A 19,482-nucleotide genomic window follows, 5' to 3' on the forward strand; every position below is an offset into this window, starting at 1 on the left:
TTTTGACTAGTGGCTTGCAATGAAATATGATTTATTTCTTGCTGAGGCCTTAGGAAAATTCTAGTGCTCCAATGAAGAAGTTGCTTCCTCGTGGAAATGGAGTCATTAAGGACAGTCATTATTGCCCTGAAGTATCAGTACCTTCAGCTGCATGGCAGTAACACTGTTACAAATGCAACAGGCCAAGCCAACAATTTGCATGAATTCTGTTGTTCACATTTCAAGCTTTCAGAAATGCTTGTGCACCGAGGGAAGGAAGGTTTTAGCATAAAATTCATGTGCTAAAATAGAGCAGGTGGCTGGTGCTGTGTTGGCCTCCACGAGAGCCAGAGGGTCTCAGACTGCAAGCGGAGAACTCATCGTGCAAACGCAAGTTTTTTTGCTCATCGAGCAAAAAACTTGTTTCCCTACTGTGTTGCCATCTGTCTTTGATTTGCATGAATATGAAGTATCTATCAAACAGTAATTAAAACTATTAAAAGAACAAAAAGATCTTTAACATAAAAAGCCAACCTATTGCAGACCTTGCATTAATGATTTTTGCTTTCTAATCTATACAGCGAAGCGGAGAGGGAGTTAACACTATAAACCTCATGGTTTTGGGTTTTGTTAATCAAATGCTTGCATAGCCATAGAAATGTCAATTGCAACATTAAACTCTTTAATTAAGCTATTTATTTTGCTAATCTGCATTCTCATACAAGGTTGTCCTTTTTTAGATCATACTCCTGTACTAAGTCTTACGTTAAGGTTTGGTTCATAAAAGTGTATTTGTCATTATCAAGTTTTCTAAATTAAATATGAAGCAAACACTTCAAATTAATTTTTTTTCCAACTGATTTATTGTCCTGTTCACGTTTCCTTGCTTGCTTAGTGCTTAACAAAATTCAATGATCTAAACACTTTGCACCTGAATTTCACTGGATTATCAACTGCTACTTTTGTATTCTGTCAGGTGAAAGAAGGATTTACTGCTTTACAGCAGAAGCAGAAGTCTTCTCCCGTGACTGTAACTCCAGCAAGAAGTGAAAAAGCACCCAGAGATGAGGACAGCTCTGCTCTTCAGAACTCCATTATACAAAGCCAAATAGAGACTGAGAAATTCCTGAATTTGGAGATACTTCATTCAGCAAGAAAAAGAAAATATGAAGAAGGCCAGTGAAAATGAGTGTCAGGAGATAAGCATGTCTTTTAGGCATAGCCAGATCACTTACCTAAACCACATTTGTAGAGGTATTCCTATAGAATATGGTATATATGTGTACTTTCACGTTTAATACAGCATATAAACATTTCTTTTGTTCAAAAATTGATACAGTTCCTACTAATTATGTTAGTTCTGTTTCTGCAATCAAATTCAAGTTACTATTGGCTTTGCCCAAAGTTAAAAAGTTCCTAAGTTAATGTTTTAATATATGTTAAGTAAAATTAAATGACTGCTTAACTGTACTCTTTTCCTGTTGAGCAGAAGTTTTGGCTGAAATAGTTCAATTCATTTTCTCTGCCAGACTGCTCAGTTTTCAAGCAAGATCACATTCAACTGTTTCAGAATACAATGGTTTCTACACTTACAACTAATTCCAGCAGTTCTGAGTGGCGGAAGAACAGAAAACTCTTCTGCTTCCCTTTACTGCCAAATTATTTAAGCATATCTGTCCTAGTAGATTCTGTATCAATAAGGTTTCTTTCAACACTGAAGCACCAGGTATGATTACAGAGATAAGGCAGCAGATCTGGCTTCATAAAGCTTCACTTCTAACTGGGTCACTGTAGTGGGTTTCTCCTCCCTTGGAAGGGAAATTTTCTCTTACTTTACAATTACTTGCACTACATTTTTTGGACCTCCCTCCCTTCCTCCCCACAACTCTTGCAAAGAAAGATCCTCATACTGTAAACCTAAACATGAACAAAAGAACCAATATTGCCAGTTTGTTGCTGCTAATTATGTAAGAAAATCAACAGAAGATATTTTCCCATGGTAGTTTTATTGCCTTTTTTTTTTGTGTTGCAATTTAAAATATTTAGCTTGTTTAAACCAATTGCATACATTTTTTAGAAACATTTCACAAATTGTCAAAGTTTTGAATAAAATTCCTCTGTACTGATATTACTAGGTCAAAAAAAATTCTTAGGTGTCTGAGAGACTGAGGAGACTGTTTTTCACTTGATTCAAATTTTGTTTCCAGGTGTTTAGAGTGTCATACAATTGCTGCCACTGCTGCTTTCCAAAAGTCCGATGTGTGCTGTGACTAGAGAAGTAAAACAAAATTGGAAGATGATTACAAGATGTCACACTCACCTCATAATTCTTTTACAGCATTACTTCACTCTCACAAATGGGAAAATTTTTATTTTCTCTACAGAAAAGGCTTCCCTTTACCAGTTAAGAGAATTCTGTAGCCTTCCCAAATATTTAAAGCAACAACAGTCATTAGTATTCTTGTCACTATTAGGTCATTAAATGAAATGTGCTGGAAAGTAGGACTCTTTCATTAAATAAGCTAATCACATTCAGTGTGAGCTTTAATAAAATTATGATAAATAGCAACTATTTAACTACCAGCAATTGATAGGAACAATACCTGGCTCCTAGTTAAAATATTCTACAAATGTAAGTGAAATAATTAGAACACACTAAGTTCTGCAAAATGCTGTGAAGAATTAAGTCTTACCTGACAACTACTTTCCTCTGTGTCTGATCTATTTTGCAGTACACCATCTTTGTCTTTACAGCTGCAAAAAACCAGTGCTGTTTTAAGAAACGTTTTCATGATAGTGCAAAGGTATTAAACATCATAAAAAACTGTTCAAAATGAGATCAATACAAACACAAGAACATGGCAGTTCCCTTAATATGTTTTACTGTTGGTTTTAACAGCCTGGTAGGGCAGAAAAGCAAAATGATGTAACAAGGTGAAGGTCATGCACGAACCCTATTGTTTTGTGCCAGTCTATTAAAGCAATATCCTGTACAGTTTTTATGAACTTCTCTCCCCTACAAACACATCCTGTTTTAATGACAGCAAACAAAACCAGATGACAAATTAAACCTGCAAACAGTTTATTAGTTCTGTAAAGAATCACATGAGATGCGGTTCCCGTCACCGAGAAGAAAAACACTGTTTAAGACCCAGCAGTTAGGCATGCCTTTAAGCACGAAGCTGTGCAGCTCTATCATGTAAAAAAGACAGAAAAACTAATATTTTTTCTGAATATTTCACATTAGCTTAGGAGACTGTAAGAGGTGTTGTGCATGAGCAGTGTGTAAAGGGTGGTACTGCAGTTCTTACCGTCGATAACGAACGCTTCGACATCATCAGCTCCGATCTGAAGTTCCTGTTGCATTGTGTCAAAAGAGATTTCTTTATTCTCTACAGCCATCCCCATGAAAGTAAGTAGCCTCATTTTTGCCATATTGTGTTCGTGCAACAAGCCTGAGTAAAAGTGTTGACAGTTTAATTAATTATAGTTCATATCAAGAATTTGCTTTGCACGCTATTTTTACTATAAAACTTCCAATAATTTATTTCATATCAATAAATATTCCACCTTTCCTTATCAACAGGGTTTTTGAGGTAAAATATCAAATCCTGCGTTTTCCTGCCTTTTGCTAAAATAGCTGTTTTAGTTGTGAATTCATCAAGACTCAGTCATTTTCAGTAAAAAAGTATTATCTACAAAAGTGAAGCACATAGGGGGTTTTTTGAGCAGTAAAAACATCACCTTAAGAGAATTTTAGGTGGTGAGCATGCAAGTGAATTTTTCAGTTGCATCACCTGGAAGAACAACAATGCACCAACAAATGGAGAGTACGTGGCTGGTAATGTCAAAACCTTCCTTCAGCCTCACCACTCACTCTCATGTAGTTTCTGGAAAATAAACCTCTCACAGTAATGGTTTAGGAACATAACATTGTGGTGCCAGAAGAATGTGTTTTGGTACTGAATTAACTGTCTGTACCACAGCAAAGCAAACATCACGAGCCCCATATGTGCTTACAGCATCCACTGTGGCAAAGAAAAGTGCTCTCCAAAACCAGCAGAACAGATACCGAAGTCAGGGTACATCTTTTACATGATGTTGCATGAATGGCAACACAAGGAATTGAGCCAAGGGCTTGCACATCTAAATCAGAGACCATTTTCTTGGAAAAAAGTCTAGGTTGGCCAAAAGACATTGAGATGAAACAAGGCATTTCTTAATCCTGAGTTCCATCAGGTACCAACTAAGACTCTGTGGAAGTTTCTTTAAAATGAATGTCACTCGTTTTGTTCCAGAATGACCTTATAAACATCCACATTGCTTCAGTAAATATTTAAGTTTGGAATTTATAACACCCATGCACTAACAGGAAAGCACATTAGTGCAGGGCATCATGTTGTGTTAATTAGCTGTAATTATGATGCAGGTTCCCTGTTTGGCACCGATTCAACAAAAATCACCATAATTCATACGAACGAGGAGCACCAGCAACTATACCTAACTGGGTTTAATGGAACTCTACAAGCATCAAAAAATCAATTAGCACACATTAACCCTAATTAACAAATGCAAATGAGATGCTGATTAACTTTCCGAAAAAGACTGCTGATAATACCAGATTAACTGTGGCCATGTTAGGGCGATTCAGTTGACACAGTTGTCAGCATTAATAAAACAACAAATTGTAACAAACTGATGCCACCTGTAGGAGCCTTTGCTTGCAGGGCTTTTGTGAGCCAGTTGTAACTGGTCCTGATCCAGGAAAGGTTACAACTACACCACTGAAATCCTATCATTAAATACCCTTTATTTTAAAGCCTGGTATCTTGGCAAGTAATTAAAAAAAAAAAGAAAAAAAAAATCTGTAAAGCATGGTTAAAAATTGGGGACCAGATTGTTTTTGAATGCCTCGTCTAATAACTGTGTTGTTGTGCCTACCAAAGTGCCCTTGTTTTTCAAAGGCTTGGCCGAACCGCTCAGTTCCCAGCAGTACCATCTGTGCTGCCCCCCAGTCTCTGCCTGTCCACTGCTCAAAGACACACAGAATTTCTGAGTACACCATATAAAGCAGGTAAGAAATCAAGGCAAGTGGAAGACAAGACCGTCTTTCAAAACAGTTACACAGATATTTCAGGATTTCACTAAGATTCTGTGAATCGCAGATACATTTAGAGTTCACACGCCGTGAATTCACAGAGGGAAACATAAACAGGGAGGCAAAGCAAAAGAAATCATGACTGTTGTGTATGATACAATTAATGCTACATATGTCTGTAGTTAATCTTCCATAAATTTATTCAAATGTTAGTGTAACATTCAGCAAATACTTCTGTGGACAAATAGCTAACAGATAAGCCATCTCAGTACACAAAAATAATTACAATATAAAACCTGCTTTCCCCTGAGAGAGAAAAAGCATAAGATGTCTGCACAACTAATGTTCAAGTACACGTGACAGAAAGTACACTAACCCTATATACATATTTACAAGCTACCAAAAACTTGCTGCTAATTTTATCCACCAAAAATCTCACTGATATTTCCATCATTTTAATCCCCAAAGTACCACCATTTTAAGCCTTGGAGGGTAATTATTCTCAAAATTGTATCACACTCCATTAAACAAAATAATGCATCTGTTAAAAGGCTGCAGTAAACTCTGTTTTATCAAAACTATGCCTTTCCTCAAATGCATTCAGCCAATGCTCAAGTGTCATTTCAAAATCAAAATTATAAAAAAATAAAAATCGTATTTTTATGGAAACATTTATTCATTACCAATATGTCAAAACCTTAATGCAGTAATAAAAAAATCTGCATCATTGAGCAATTTCTGCATTGTCACTGACCCCTGTCCTAAAAAGCTGGAATATAAAAAACGTAATTTTAATGCATGCAATAGCTTATGAACCAGTGCTCCTTTGAAACAGTCAATTACACATCAACGGGGGAGTGTCAAAGTGTTAATTACTACTCCTTTTTTCCACAGTGTGTAAATAAAGAGGGTGCTGACATTAACATTCCATCACATTGCTTCATGTGATGAAACAAATTAACTGGGACAGACTGTGGCTTGCCAGGTCTAATGCATCAGCACATGCAGACACACACACACACATACACACACAGTTTGCATGTTTTAGCTCACTGTTCAGCACAAGTATTTGCTGTTATATAAAGTTATTCATCATAAAAAAAAAATTAGAACAAGCTGGTGGTTTACTCAATAATGTTGTGATCTCAAGCCTAGCCCAGAGTATGAATGCACTAAAACTCCCCTCCTGAAAGCTTTAAGAGAAAAAACAGTGGGTAGAAGCACAGTTCTCTTCCAAACCCATAAACCAGCTTGGTTTAGTAGAACAAACCACAGTTAGATGGTCCAATTATGACCTAGCAGAGATTACAGTCTACAAACTCTAATCCATTCTTACAAATTCCTATTACAGTTCCTTGGCTTCAATAGATGGGCTCAAAGTGAAGCACTCTGTGACTTCCATATCTTAAGCCACATAAATAGTCAGAAATGTAATGATCTGAAAACTTACCAAGGGAGTCAATGAAGTCTTTGTTGTTCTGATAAAACTTGACATAGGATGCTAGTTTAGCACTTACAAAAATTGTCAAAAGCTAGAAGATGGAAAACAAATAGAAGAACAGTTTAAATATTTATCTTAGTTTCCCTCCCTACAGGCTGGACAGATGTAAACTACTGCTAATTGAACACAAGAATAAACTGTCTAGAGCTAAAATTCTGTCTCCAATAGCTGTGGACAATCTATGCTGAGCTTACTTCCTTTTCTCAGACTTGAAAGGCAGATTTTGTACAGAACTCATGTGAGGGCAGGACTTGTAAATGAGTTTCTGAAACTTTGAAAGGAAACATTCACATGCAATTTTTTTAAATTCTGAAGACATTAAAAGAAATAGCACATGGCAGCTCAGGATTACTGACAAAGATATAACTATCCCAATGGATTTCGAAAGACACTAATAAAACAAAGCACTCTATATGTATAAAACCATCTTGCTAAAAACAAAGTTACTTACATCGTGAATGAGTTCCCCTTCCAAAAATTTGACTGGTTTTAAGGCAAGAAGATGATCAAAGAGAAAGGTATTTGGATCCTTCAATGCTCGTACAATACATCTAATTGGAAAAGGAAAATGGTTACTTTTACAGCAATACACATTTTTATGACTAAGTGCAATTCAATTTATTGTTCCTTGCTTTCTAGGAAACACCCAAGGGTTTTCAACTGGTCTTAAATATAAGACATGTCACATTCCAATTTTAATCTTCATTTTATAGATGGAAAAAAGCAAGGAACAGAAAGCATTAAGTAATTTGCCCACAAATGAAATGTGCCAGGTGGTAACACCACAGATTCACCCTACTGCTTCCATCTATGCCTTTATTTCCAGCCCAGCCTTCATTCCTAGAGGCATTTTTACCGTCCTCCAAAAATCTCATAGAATTAAGTTGTTTAGGAAGATTAATTATACTTGAATATGTGACCCCAACACCAAACAGTGCAAGGCCTATGATTTATTAGTTGCAGCTCCAGCCTACAAACAGCCCTGTGTGTTTCTAGGATGCCAGATGAAAGCTTTTGTCAGCAGCACATCAGAGGCCTCGGTGCTCCACTCCTGATGGCCCAGCCCACAGCCTTTCCATACATGGAACATCAGGAGAACCCAAGGAGAACCCACGCTCTGCCTGGACACAGCACGACACCAGCTCTGGGCACACGTGTCCCTTCAGATGGGACAGCCCCAGGTCACTGCAGGGGACCCACTGAAGTTCTCACTTATGCACAGACATTCAAATTTTCAAAAGGACTCATCCTGATTTTCCTCCATGGTTAAGGATAAACAACTCCCTTGAGAACTACTGGTTGTACACACCTGGCAGAGCTACACAACTTATTAAAAAACTAATCCCTAAGAAAAATCATGACTGATAGAACATCAAAATACAAGCTTTTACTCATTTTAGCCAGTGGGGAAATTACAGTTCTGAATCAATTTAGTACAGCTTGTCCAACAAGTAAGTTTATTTCTGTGCAGTTCACATCCTTTGTACTTGCCCATAGAGAAGAGAGCAAGAATGTCTTTCTAACAGACAGTTCTATTTGAAAAGAAAACTCAAGTTTAGATAATAAAACATGCAGTAAGCAAAAAATCTGAAATAAAGGATACCAGTTCAAACTTTGATTGCACAGTTGATGTAAACAAAGTCCTTACCCAAGGCTGATCTCTCTCAGCAGTGACCAGAAATGCTCCCGTGCACTTGCACACTGGAGTAAACCTGGCTCTGCCCACAAACCACCACACCTCTGCAGACTGCACAGGTTAACTCTTGATTGAGTCAGCAGTGCTACAGAACAGAGGCTGGGGCAGGGCCTTTGCCTGCCAGGCCATTCAGGCAACCAAAATAGTTTGTCAGTTGAGAAAAAACTACTTTTAAGGAAACTGGGAGGTCAGTATTACCTGTGAGCATCAACTCTAGCCTGGGAAGCGTTGTCCTCTGTGTAACTTCCCAGTAGCTCCACCATTACTTTTGCTGCAGTGTCACTATAGGAAAAAAAAATTAAAGTTACCTCAAGATTGCTGAAAAAATAGTTCAAACGAGACACTCAAATATTTAAATAATTCCGTTATGATGTTATAGGTCAAATTAAATTACACTTGAAAAAGATGTAGATGATTCATTTTGATTCTAGTGGAGAGAACAAATTAACTAGATGTATTCTTTCAATTCTTGTTCTACAAAATGTTTATCTTCACCCTTCATTTCATTCTCTTAAATTGATAAATTACCTGCTGGTTATGGAAAAAGCTTTCTGAGCTAGGAACAGCTTTATATGGTTCACTAGAATGCTCCTCTTATGCACATCTGGATTTAATCATTGCAGAATAAGTAGCGCTGCAAAGTTTATTTCAAATGTAAAATGGCACATCTTAAGGAATATTTATGGTCAGGAAAATGACTGTATAAGAGCTGCTTTCTTCTTTCACAGAATCTCTCTTCAAGTATTCAGAGTGGAGCTGCTCATTTTACTGACACAATTACACAGCCAGCAATTAAACTGGTTCAGGCTGCTGGGAAGCAAACAGCTTCCAACACTGCTCTGACAGACTGACTTTGGAAAAACAATTCATTCTCAGCCTTGTCTACCCAGATTATTTGGTAAACAACATCAGTGTTACTGCAAACCAGCTCTGAGACCGTTATAGTGTCATTTAACAGAGTTTGATTTATTTACCACTAACGAGGTCAGCAATTGCTGATGCTTTTTACAAAATTTTCAGCAAAAAACGTACACAATCTAAGTGCTGTGTGTATACACACACAGGGCTATATCCTATTTCTCATGGAATTATTGTTAACTCTTACAATAGAAGGCTGTGTCAGTTCTTCTTACAGAGAACAGATTTTGCTGATGGCCATGTCACTACCTCCTTTGAACAAGACAGGGTGTGGATGTCGATATGACCAAAACTCCATGTGAGAGCACAACCCAACTCAGTACTGTGAGCATGTGCTTTGCAGAAGTCTCCATGCACAGACACACTGGTGACTGCCTTCCTAAGAGGTACTTTCTCAGTGGGGGAAGGCTGGATACTACTCTCCAGAGTTGCAGTGTAAAGTGAAGCTCTGCCCCTCAAAGTCGCTCATTTGCAGACACAGCAAATTTTTCCTACGTGGTCTAAAAGCATAGACAATTTTCCTTAAAACAAACAAACTGCAAGAATAAAGTTTTTCAATTCACTTTAATTACTTAAGTTAATGGCATAAACTGCACAGGGAAGGAGCACAAAAACACAACACACCCAATATGTTCTGTGCTGTGACAGAGGTTTAACCCATCCAGCAGCACAGGTCTGAATGGTTTCTGCAGTACAATAACACTATCTTTATATGGGTATTTATTTCAAATCTCACCATACTAATGTCTGACAACCACTCTCTAGGGAGAGGTTTGTTCTCTTAGAGAATTTACCAGATCTCAGAGATGTGCAGTACAAATATTAACACATCATGAGCACTATAAAATCTGAATGTCCACTGAATGATGACAGTTTGTGCCCAAGGCAGGGGAATTTTCTATAGGTCCCAGAACATTCCAGAACCACGTTCAGGGATGTAAGCTTGAATGAAACATTTGTTTTAAAACTCCAGCAAGAGGTCAGCTTATGTTTTGTCACAGTAACCAGTACTGTGTAGAGGAATTGACAGCTCTATATCAGTGAAAAAAAAAAAAATCACTTAGACAGCTTTACATATGAGAGAAGCATTTACATATAAGTAAGCCTATGACAGACTATGATTTTAGCACTGGTGAAATCAACACTAGATGTTCCAGTGGAGAGAAAGGACTAGTCTAATACAGACATGGTATAGACATTTAAACAAAGAATCTCAGCTCACGTGCTATTCGACCTAACAATACACAACTCTTTATTTAACAGAAGCTTCCAGTAGTTGTTCTAGTACACTTCGGACCTATGTTACAGTTTTCTGGAGGTTTTCCTCTCCTAATCTTCCCCTTAGGAACAAAAATTGAAAACTATCACTTAACTAATTTCAAATAGTATTTGCAGCACCCCTCCCTTCTTTTTTTTTGAAGTGGGGAAGCAGTGGAGTCTTTCACTTGTATCTCGAGGAAACATCAGAAGGCTACAAGACTCCCAAACTTCCTGTGCTAAATTTTGTGAGCCTCAGCAAATATGGCAGGCCTTTGGTCTTACTCATTCTATTCAGTGTCAGGTTACTACCATAAATAAGGACTAATACAGATCACTATTTTACTAAAAGCTCATTGCTAAATGTGTTTCACCTAACATGCAAATGTGAACATTTTTTCTAGCATTTACAAAAGTGCTCTTGGCTCCACTTGCCATCTAGATGCACAACTTGACAAAAAGCCAGTGAGAATTAAAGAGTGATGGGAGATAAAAGGAAGGAAAAAAAAACACAACAAAACATTCAGAGACAGTAGTAGGATGTTGGGAGTCCCACTACATTACCTGATATTAAATGGAACTAAAATTAAATGAAACAATTACTTTGCAGGTGCCTGACATGCTGAGCTTTTTGCTACAGGTATGAATAACCAGACTTGCCAGACCTGTTTGAATTTAACTTGGGCAGGACTAATGCTGCTCTGAATCCTGCCAGGTCAAAGGCAGAGACCAGCTGGAAGCTGCATCAGGCTGGCTGGAAAAGATTTCATACAACAAGCTTTTACCTGACACCACAGGAAGAGGGATACCACACATAACATCTGCATTCAGGAGCTACCCATCTATAAACTACCAACTTATCCACTGGGAGATAGTTTATCAACTATGAAAAACCGTCTCTTTGCCATACTGAGCAAAGTTTAAACATAAACAGACAAAAAAATTAATTTGTGTTCAATAACGCAGTTATTTTCCCTTGATTATAAAATCAACGTGATAGCCGAGATATGATTTTTATTTCTTATTTTTCAGTTCCCACTTATCTTCCCATACCACTAGATAGAGCAACATTCCTCAGTGCTACAGCTGGAATGCTGCTGTGAGTTTCCCATACTATTGCAAACACTGCCCACTGATCCAGGAGAGTGAACCAGGTCAAAGGTGCCAGGGTCACTTCTTGTTTTCTTTTCTGGAGAGAAGAGCAAGCGCTCTGAAACACTGCTCTGTTCAGTGCACAGCTTGCTGCAACTGATGGTAAGGACATGGAGTGAGGGAGTAATGTCTTACAGGGTTTGGGGAAGGTTTTAATGCCTAACTTAAAAATATCACCCATGATTGGTGAGCAAAAACCATTTAGTAGCAAGGTTACAAGGCAGCAGTGGAAACAAAACCTAGGAGTTTAATCCACTGATTTGACAGCAAGACTAGCTAAACATAGTTAGCTCTTGGTTATGGGAGTTAAACTAGTTAAAACCTCACAATAAATCAACAGAATGAGAAATTTTTAAAAGAGTAGGAGCATTATCAGTGTAATATTTCTGAAACAAAGTAAGCACCAAGCCGTGGCTGAGATCTGTGACTAACATTTCTGAGTCTATTTTGGCCATCTGAGATCTGCCATACAGTTCTATCCACGCAAGAGCATTTTAACGTTACCAACAGGAATTCACAGTAATGCAGCTGACGGTGTAACCACTCCGTGAGGATTAATCACCCCTAAACTGAGGTTAGTTAAAGATGATCCTGCTGTGCTGATGCAGCATTTCCAGGCTAATTTCAGCAGGCCAGAATAAGCCAACTTGTCTGACAGAAGGAACTCTTCTCCACCTGTGACAGCTTCACACTTGCCTTTTCTAACCCCTAGCAAGGTCACGTCCCCAGCCCAACCCACTGTGCAGTCACACAGATGCTACACCAGCACAAACACAGGTACTGGCAGCAGGAGGGGACAGGCAGGAACAGGGGGACAGGACAGAACCCCTTCCTTCTGCAGCAGCACAAGGTTATGCAAATGTAGGAAATGCAAGCCCAGTTCTGGTACCAATGTGAGCCAGCAGTGGAGAGGTCCTGGTGCTGCCTCACTGCAAACATCGAAAAAACCTAGAAAAGTAACTCAGAAAACAGACTGAAAGGGAAGGGCAGGGGGAAGCAACACACACACCACATCCCCATCCCAAACTACAGGGACAGTTCAGATAGGCTCCAACTGTTGTGGAACTACATGCTGACACTACTGGATCCCAGCCCATGTGTGCAGCCCTGGCCAAAGCAGTCAATACACTTATCACATCTGTAAGATAAACTGATGACAGCTCTCACTTAAGGCTTGCATTAATTTACAGGCACGACACACACAGGATTACTTTACATGCCAGAAGACAGTGGTCTGCCAAGTTTGTTAGATCAAAGATGATCCAGGATAATAATTCAAAATGGCCAAGCAGGTATTCTGTGGACATTAATTTCCATGACTAGTGGAAAGCTCTGTCCTAAAGGTAATGTTTACTTAAAAAGACTGATTCTGTTTGCTGTGATTGATAAGCCTCCCCACATCATTAAGTAAGAGATAGCACTACCATGCACTAAAATGTCAGAAGTGCAATTAAATAATAAACTTGGCATTATGCTACAATGCTCTAAGATTAGTATTTATAGAAAGGAATAGTGTTATTTTGTGAGTCTGTAGTTTGCAGCTAATTCCCTACTAACTTTAATTTTCTTGGGAATACTTGTTTAATATAAGACTGCTTAAAAACACCAAAAAAACCCCACCTGAGTATATTTGGACTGAATTATCAGTAAAGGTTAATTTTAAAAGTGGTGTGAGAAACTTTCCTTATAGATCACCTATAGTACATCAACTTATAATACACAGTTATCTAGTGTCTATGACTTGTCTTTTATACCTTTTCTTGCAGTCTACTAGGACATCATAGAGCAGTCTCAGCAGAGTATGCTTTTTCTCTGTGGCCAGATTCCAGTCAGAAATCCATTTTCGGACCTAGGCAGAATACAAATGAAAAAGAAGCATTGGGGTAAAGACTAAAATAACACTGTTAATATTTTTCATTTTCTCCCTACTAGAAAAGGATTGTAAAGTTTCATGCACAGGGATTTCTCTTTTAGGTCCTCTGGGTCTCAGGCTCTCCATGCAGAACCTGGAAGTCTTCCTGTGAGAGGCCAAAAGTCTGTGCTCTCCATGTTACTTCCTAAATAAGGATGAGTGACTCTCATACATGTTGATTCCAGAGCAACTTGACTGCTCACTCCTGATCAAAGCTTCTCAGTTTGATTTCTATCACAGGAATCAAACAGACACACCTAACTACGATCAGCATCAGAAATGAGGAATAAATAGCAACTTCACTTCGATTCTGTAGCCAGGCCTTTAAAAGATAAATTCTGTATTCTGTGTTTCTTATTTAGAACGCTGCCAGGGATGGGGTATCCCCAGCTTTTCTGGGTAACCTGTTCAGTGCTTCACTACCCTCACAGTCGAGAATTTATTCTTAACATGTAAAATCTTAATCTCTCCTCTTTTAGTTTAAAACCATTACCCCTTGCCCTATCACTATTTGCCCACGTCAAAAGTAGCCCTCCCTCTTTTTAATAAGCCCTCTTTAAAGTAGAAGGCCGCAACAAGGGCACCCCAGAGCCTTCTCTTCTCCAGGCTGAACAACCCCAATTCTCTCATTCTTTCCTCATAGGAGAGGTGTTGCATTTCCCTAATCAGCTTCCTGGCAACATCACTAGGCTCTGGCAGTGTGTAACACAGACAGTCTGTATCAGCTCTGACTAATGTTCACTGAGGTGCAACACAGTTACAGCCTCAACTCGAAGGCCTTAGCATGAATTACCTGATCTAGTTCAGTTGGAATGTACTGGATGGCACCACAGGACGAGGCCACTTTGAGAAGGCTGCAGTACACTGTGTACCTCACAGGAGTGTTCTTGTCCATGCCATGGAAGAGGTTGCTCAGGCTACACCGCAGACAAGGAAAAACGGAGTTAAAGAGGTTTCAAAAAACATCACTGCAGTGCAGGTAAATGGTCTCATTAAGGTACATGCTAGTACAGACAAAGCACACCTAGCTGCACCTTACAATCCTGATGAATTGTAACAGCTTCCAGTTTTGTAATTGTTTTCAGCCAAGAAGCTGAAAAACATGCATTTTAATTTTCTAATACCCAAGGAAAAAAACCTATCTATTGGTACTTCTATTTTATGATAAAGAAGGTAAAAAGAGAGTGCTTCCTGCAACAGAGAGACAGACACCCCACACTTTGATTTAAAGATATACAAGATAATCCTTCCTCTTTAGAGGCACAGTTGCTTTGCAAGGGGCCATTGTCCCACATTCCTTTGTCCCACTTTCCTCTGTACAATACTTACAGCTGCAGTCTAAGAGACGGGCGCTCTCCTTCCCGAAATTTTACTAACTTCTCACACAGGTTTTCAATCAGTGCCTCTTGTTTGTCAGGTTCCAGGATAAGAAGCAAAGAGACTACACTGTTCATCACACTCTCAACATCTGCATAAAACAAAACAGAGAGCTGCTGAAAACTGCAAGCAACAGTTTTATCATCAGTAGCTACCTACTGCTGGAGAGTTACTTCTGCTATGAATGATGATTTTCCAACAGCAAGAACTGTAAAAGGGAGAAAATGCCAAGATAACCAACCTGGATATTCATTAGAATGTACCAGAGATTTGGCTCAAGTGGTCTTAGACCAACACATCTCCATGTAAGAATTACCACTCTAAGGTCAACACCGAATGTGGTATTTGATATCACGCTTGCTCTGAATTCTGTTTACACATAAGAGAAATCAGAGGAGCTTCAGGTTTTGGTCTTAAAAACAGTGGCTTCCTCCTGCACATCCAGAAAACTGCCCAGAGTTCTACAGTGAAAATACTAACACCTAGTGCTCAACTACAGTAAAACATTCCACCAGCAGTAAAACATTCCACCAGCAGTAAAACATTCCACCAGCAGAAGGGATTCCCAGACCACAGGGAAAATGTCCACAGGAAGAATGAAGCATATTCAAAATCCTCCCTGGCTCCTGTTTTAAGTGTAGTGTTCCATCCTTCCCAAACAGAGCCAGACAGGTCTTGTGTTTCCTTTTCAGTCTGCCCAAATATCAGTCATACAAAGGATAAGAACAAAATTCATTACACATGGAATATACTTATTCCCCAAAATATCTGAGCATCAAAAAGCAGAGCAATAAGCTGCTCCTGTATTTCCTACTCATTTGCCTACAGTAAAAAGCAACATAAAAAATAACCTCAAGTTGTCCTTCTTAGATGAACCAAGCATTCTTTCAAACAACACATATTACTCATACTAGCAGTTGATTTTTCACATGTAAAAGTTTTAGATGGAATTTGCATGTTGGTACAGAGCACAGCAGGCACAGGAAGATCACTGAAGGCCACTGCAGCATTATCAGTGTAATTAAAAAATATTAGCAGTTTCTAAGGATCTACAGCCCTAACTAAAAGAGTTACTGACTACTGAAAATCACAGTGCTTCAGACAATAATAATCATTTCATGTTTAGGACTTAAACTTTCTATTTACAGATATCCAGGCCTAATTTTTGTTGTTACTTTAATTTTTCTTGATCTGCAGCATCACAGCCACTATTTGACAGTGAGTCTTACTTTTATAATACTTCTTCTTTTCCAGAGAGAAAACCCTGTTTTACATAAACCTTGCTATGCCCTCAGGCATACAAGGCACAGTGGAGCTCCATTCCTGACTTTCTTCAAAGGGCTCTGGATGTTTGGAGAAGGGAGGGGCAGTGAGTACATGCAAATTTTCCATGGCAACAATGGAAATAAGCAGTTCCAGTTTCATGAAGGTATATGGCTTGTGTATTAACACATGCTACACACTTCTAAACTCTGCCAGCTCTTACTGTTTGACAGCATTAGTGGTGATGTTCAGCAAAACCAACAAGACTCAAAGGGGCAAACCTTTGTCATCCTCTTTCAGGCACACATCACACACTTCAATGATCTGTGCCAAGTCCACATGGAGTCCACCTTCAGCGTTTTCTTCAGAGATTTCTGCTCCTTTGGATTTCAGGTAAGCTCGCAGTTCTGCAGCCTTAAAAAAAAAGGAAGACGATACAAAACAAAACAGTTGTTTTGTAAACAGCAAGGTCAAAGTAATTAAATTTCATACAGATTTCTGTTCTGCAACCAATCCTCTGCCCCCAGCACTCACTCACACTTCCTCTTACTGCTCCCTGCCACCCTGTACCCTACAAGACTCCCTTTCCTTCACTTTAGGGTAGAACCCACAGACCAATTTGGTGCCAGATTGTAGCACTTGCTAGAGCTGTTTTGTCAGTGACTGAATAGGTCACACAACTGTTGGACTTTATCTTATAGTGTGAAGGTGTCATTACAACTGGTTCCTGCACAGCAGGCCTAGTAAGTTTTTGTGACAAAGATGCTTTCTTACAAATTTTTATTATCTTTTACTCCCTTTGAAAACTTTAAACAGTAAAACCCCTTAGTTGCTTCTTCACCAGAAATGGGAGGTATAAACCAGAAAAAGGGTATAAATTTTAGAGAGATCAGAACTTACAGTCTTCACACAACTTTAAAGACAGTTTCCAATTTATCACAGAATGGTTTGTGTTGGAAAGGGCCTTAAAGATCATCTTGTTCCAACCTCGCTGCCATGAACAGGGAACCTTCCAACAGACCAGGTTGCTCAGAGCCCCCTCCAACCTGGTCTTATAATGCTACAACCTGCCTTACACTGTTAGGATTTAAACCTGCACTAAGAAAACACCTTTTCCTCAGCGACATGCCTTCACAATCCACAGTTTCAGCAGCAAAACCATAACCCTTAAAAAACAACAGTTTGTTTTGTGTGAGGCCACACAACGTTTGGCACAGGGCACCTCTGACCAGGATGCTGCTGTGATGACAAGTGTCATTTACATCCAGTTCAAAGCCAAACCATTACAGAACCATCAGATACAGCTAAATTAATGCTCTGGGACCCTTTGCTGCACCTAGGATGTTTCAAATCAACGACTTGATAGAGCTGTACCACTATGAGGAGAGGCTGAGGGAGCTGGGGCTGTTCAGCCTGAAGAAGAGGAGGCTCAGGGGAGACCTCATCACTCTCTACAACTCCCTGAAAGGAGGCTGTAGCCAGGTGGGGGTTGGTCTCTTTTCCCAGGCAACTATCAGCAAGACAAGAGAGCATGGTCTCAAGTTGTGCCAGGGGAGGTTTAGGTTAGATATTAGAAAGAATTTCTTTACAGAGAGCGTGGTCAGACATTGGAATGGGCTGCCCAGGGAAGTGGTGGATTCTCCATCCCTGGAGATTTTTAAAAAGAGACTGGATGTGGCACTTAGTGCCATGGTCTAGTAACTGCAGTGGTAGTGGATCAAGGGTTGGACTTGATGATCTCGGAGGTCCCTTCCAACCCAGCTGATTCTATGATTCTATGAAAAGTGGATGAAGGCTGTGTGTGCAGCTGTGTGTGCAGGCTTTCTTGCAGACTTCCAGCTGTGTGTATATACACCCCCTCAAAGACACTGGCATCAACAAACCCGAAACTCCAAGGTCACAGCAAAGAAGCAGCCCAAAGACAGAACTCCCAGTTCCCACGCCCGTAGCACCGAGAACCCCGCAACACCAAGGCGCGTAAGTAACGCCCGTACGCGAACCGTCTTCTCCTAAATAAAAAGCAGGGGTGGGAGGGCTGAAAACAACATGACGAGCACTGAAGAGGGAGCAGCAAACACAGCAATCACGTTCAGTGTCCCTAAATCGCCCGTTTGATCTCGGTGGGGAAGAGCCCGGAGGAGCCCACGGAGCGCCCGCGGCCCCGGCGGGGAAAGCTCGCCGCGCCCCGCCGCCCGCCCGGCGCGGCCCCCCGGCCCGGCCCAGCCTTTGCCGCGGTGCGGCGCTGACCTGATCCTCCTCGGTGATGTCGATGAAGGCCGGGACGCTCATGGCTCCTGAGCACGCCGCGCTCCGGAAAGGCGGATCGGCTTCCCGCGCCGCGCCCGCCCGCTCCCCTTCCGCTTCCCGCCCGCAGGCGGCGGCCGCCGTCCCACCGCCATCCCACAGCCCAGGCCCGGCCCTGCCCCTGCCCCTGCCCCGGGCCCGGGCGGAGTCTGAACCTCGGGTTGGTGCGGCCCAGCCGCGGCACCCACTGCCCCCCTTCCCTCGTTAACAGCTTAAGTGCGTTCCTAGTGATTTTTCCTGGGACGGGATGAATAACAAGACTTCGTTTAGGCGTGTCGGGAGCGAAAGGCGGTCGGACCAGATGCCGGTCCCCTGATCATTACTTTGCCTCAGCCCCTGAGCTCGAACTTGCAGTTAAAAAGTGGCGAGCCGCCGCTCGGTGTTGCCGGTGTGTCCCACGTGTGTTCTCCCTAAAGAAATTTCCCGTTCGGCTCAGGAAGACCCCCGCGAACATAGGTTGACTTTCCCCATGTTGCAAAGGCTAAAATGAAAACAAAGAAAATTGTAACATCGCTGAGGTCGGATCCAAGATCACCATGACCGAGCAGTGACCCAGCACTGCCGTGTTTACCTCTGAACCGTGTCCCCAGGCGCCACATGCAGGCGTTTTTTGGACACTTCCAGTGATGGTGACTCCACCACTTCCCATTCCGGTACCTGGCCGCCCTTTCAGTGAAGAAGTGTTTCATAATATCTAATCTAAACCTGCCCTGGTGCGACTTGAGGCTGTTTCCTCTTGCCCTGCCCCCTGTTACCTGGGAGAAGAGGCAGACATCCACCTCGCTGCCACCTCCTTCCAGGTTGTTGGTCACACCTCTCAGTGCCTTCCTGGTGTTACCTCTTTTTAGCAAAGAGAGACTGCTCTGCTGTCAGTGAAACACTCAGCCCCAGTTTTACCAGTGAGATTTGAGATATAAATATGGAAACACAACTAAAAAGGGGCCTTAAGCACAATACTTGGTGTTCTCAGTGGTTTGTATTTAGAAATTCAGAGACTCATCGAGTATCAATGACAGCCTTGGAGT

The 19,482-nt window shown here is 40.6% G+C and overlaps 2 protein-coding genes across 3 annotated transcripts in view; one reads left to right on the forward strand and one right to left on the reverse strand.

The window, feature by feature from the left end:
• CCDC73 (coiled-coil domain containing 73) overlaps positions 1-2,093 on the forward strand; it is a 53,623-nt gene extending 51,530 nt beyond the window's left edge. The window contains exon 18 of one of the 2 annotated variants that reach the window (XM_018081828.3): positions 956-2,093. In XM_018081828.3, the coding sequence (XP_017937317.2) occupies positions 956-1,162 (207 nt within the window). In that variant the 3' untranslated portion in view covers positions 1,163-2,093. The remainder of the gene's footprint in view (positions 1-955) is intronic. The other variant, XM_018081830.3, reaches the window with a different exon arrangement.
• EIF3M (eukaryotic translation initiation factor 3 subunit M) lies at positions 1,967-18,510 on the reverse strand. Its single transcript, XM_018081832.2, has 11 exons — positions 18,401-18,510; positions 16,435-16,567; positions 14,843-14,981; positions 14,307-14,430; positions 13,356-13,450; positions 8,473-8,556; positions 7,030-7,129; positions 6,528-6,609; positions 3,291-3,434; positions 2,673-2,733; positions 1,967-2,249 (listed from the first exon to the last, which is right to left on the reverse strand). The coding sequence occupies exons 1-11, from the start codon at positions 18,440-18,442 to the stop codon at positions 2,129-2,131; spliced, it is 1,125 nt and encodes a 374-aa protein (XP_017937321.1). The 5' UTR covers positions 18,443-18,510; the 3' UTR covers positions 1,967-2,128.
• Between the last annotated feature and the right edge of the window lie 972 nt (positions 18,511-19,482).

Source organism: Manacus vitellinus, unplaced genomic scaffold (assembly GCF_001715985.3).
Source record: "Manacus vitellinus isolate BGI_N305 unplaced genomic scaffold, ASM171598v3 scaffold_57_pilon, whole genome shotgun sequence".
In the NCBI taxonomy this organism is placed as follows: Eukaryota; Metazoa; Chordata; class Aves; order Passeriformes; family Pipridae; genus Manacus; species Manacus vitellinus.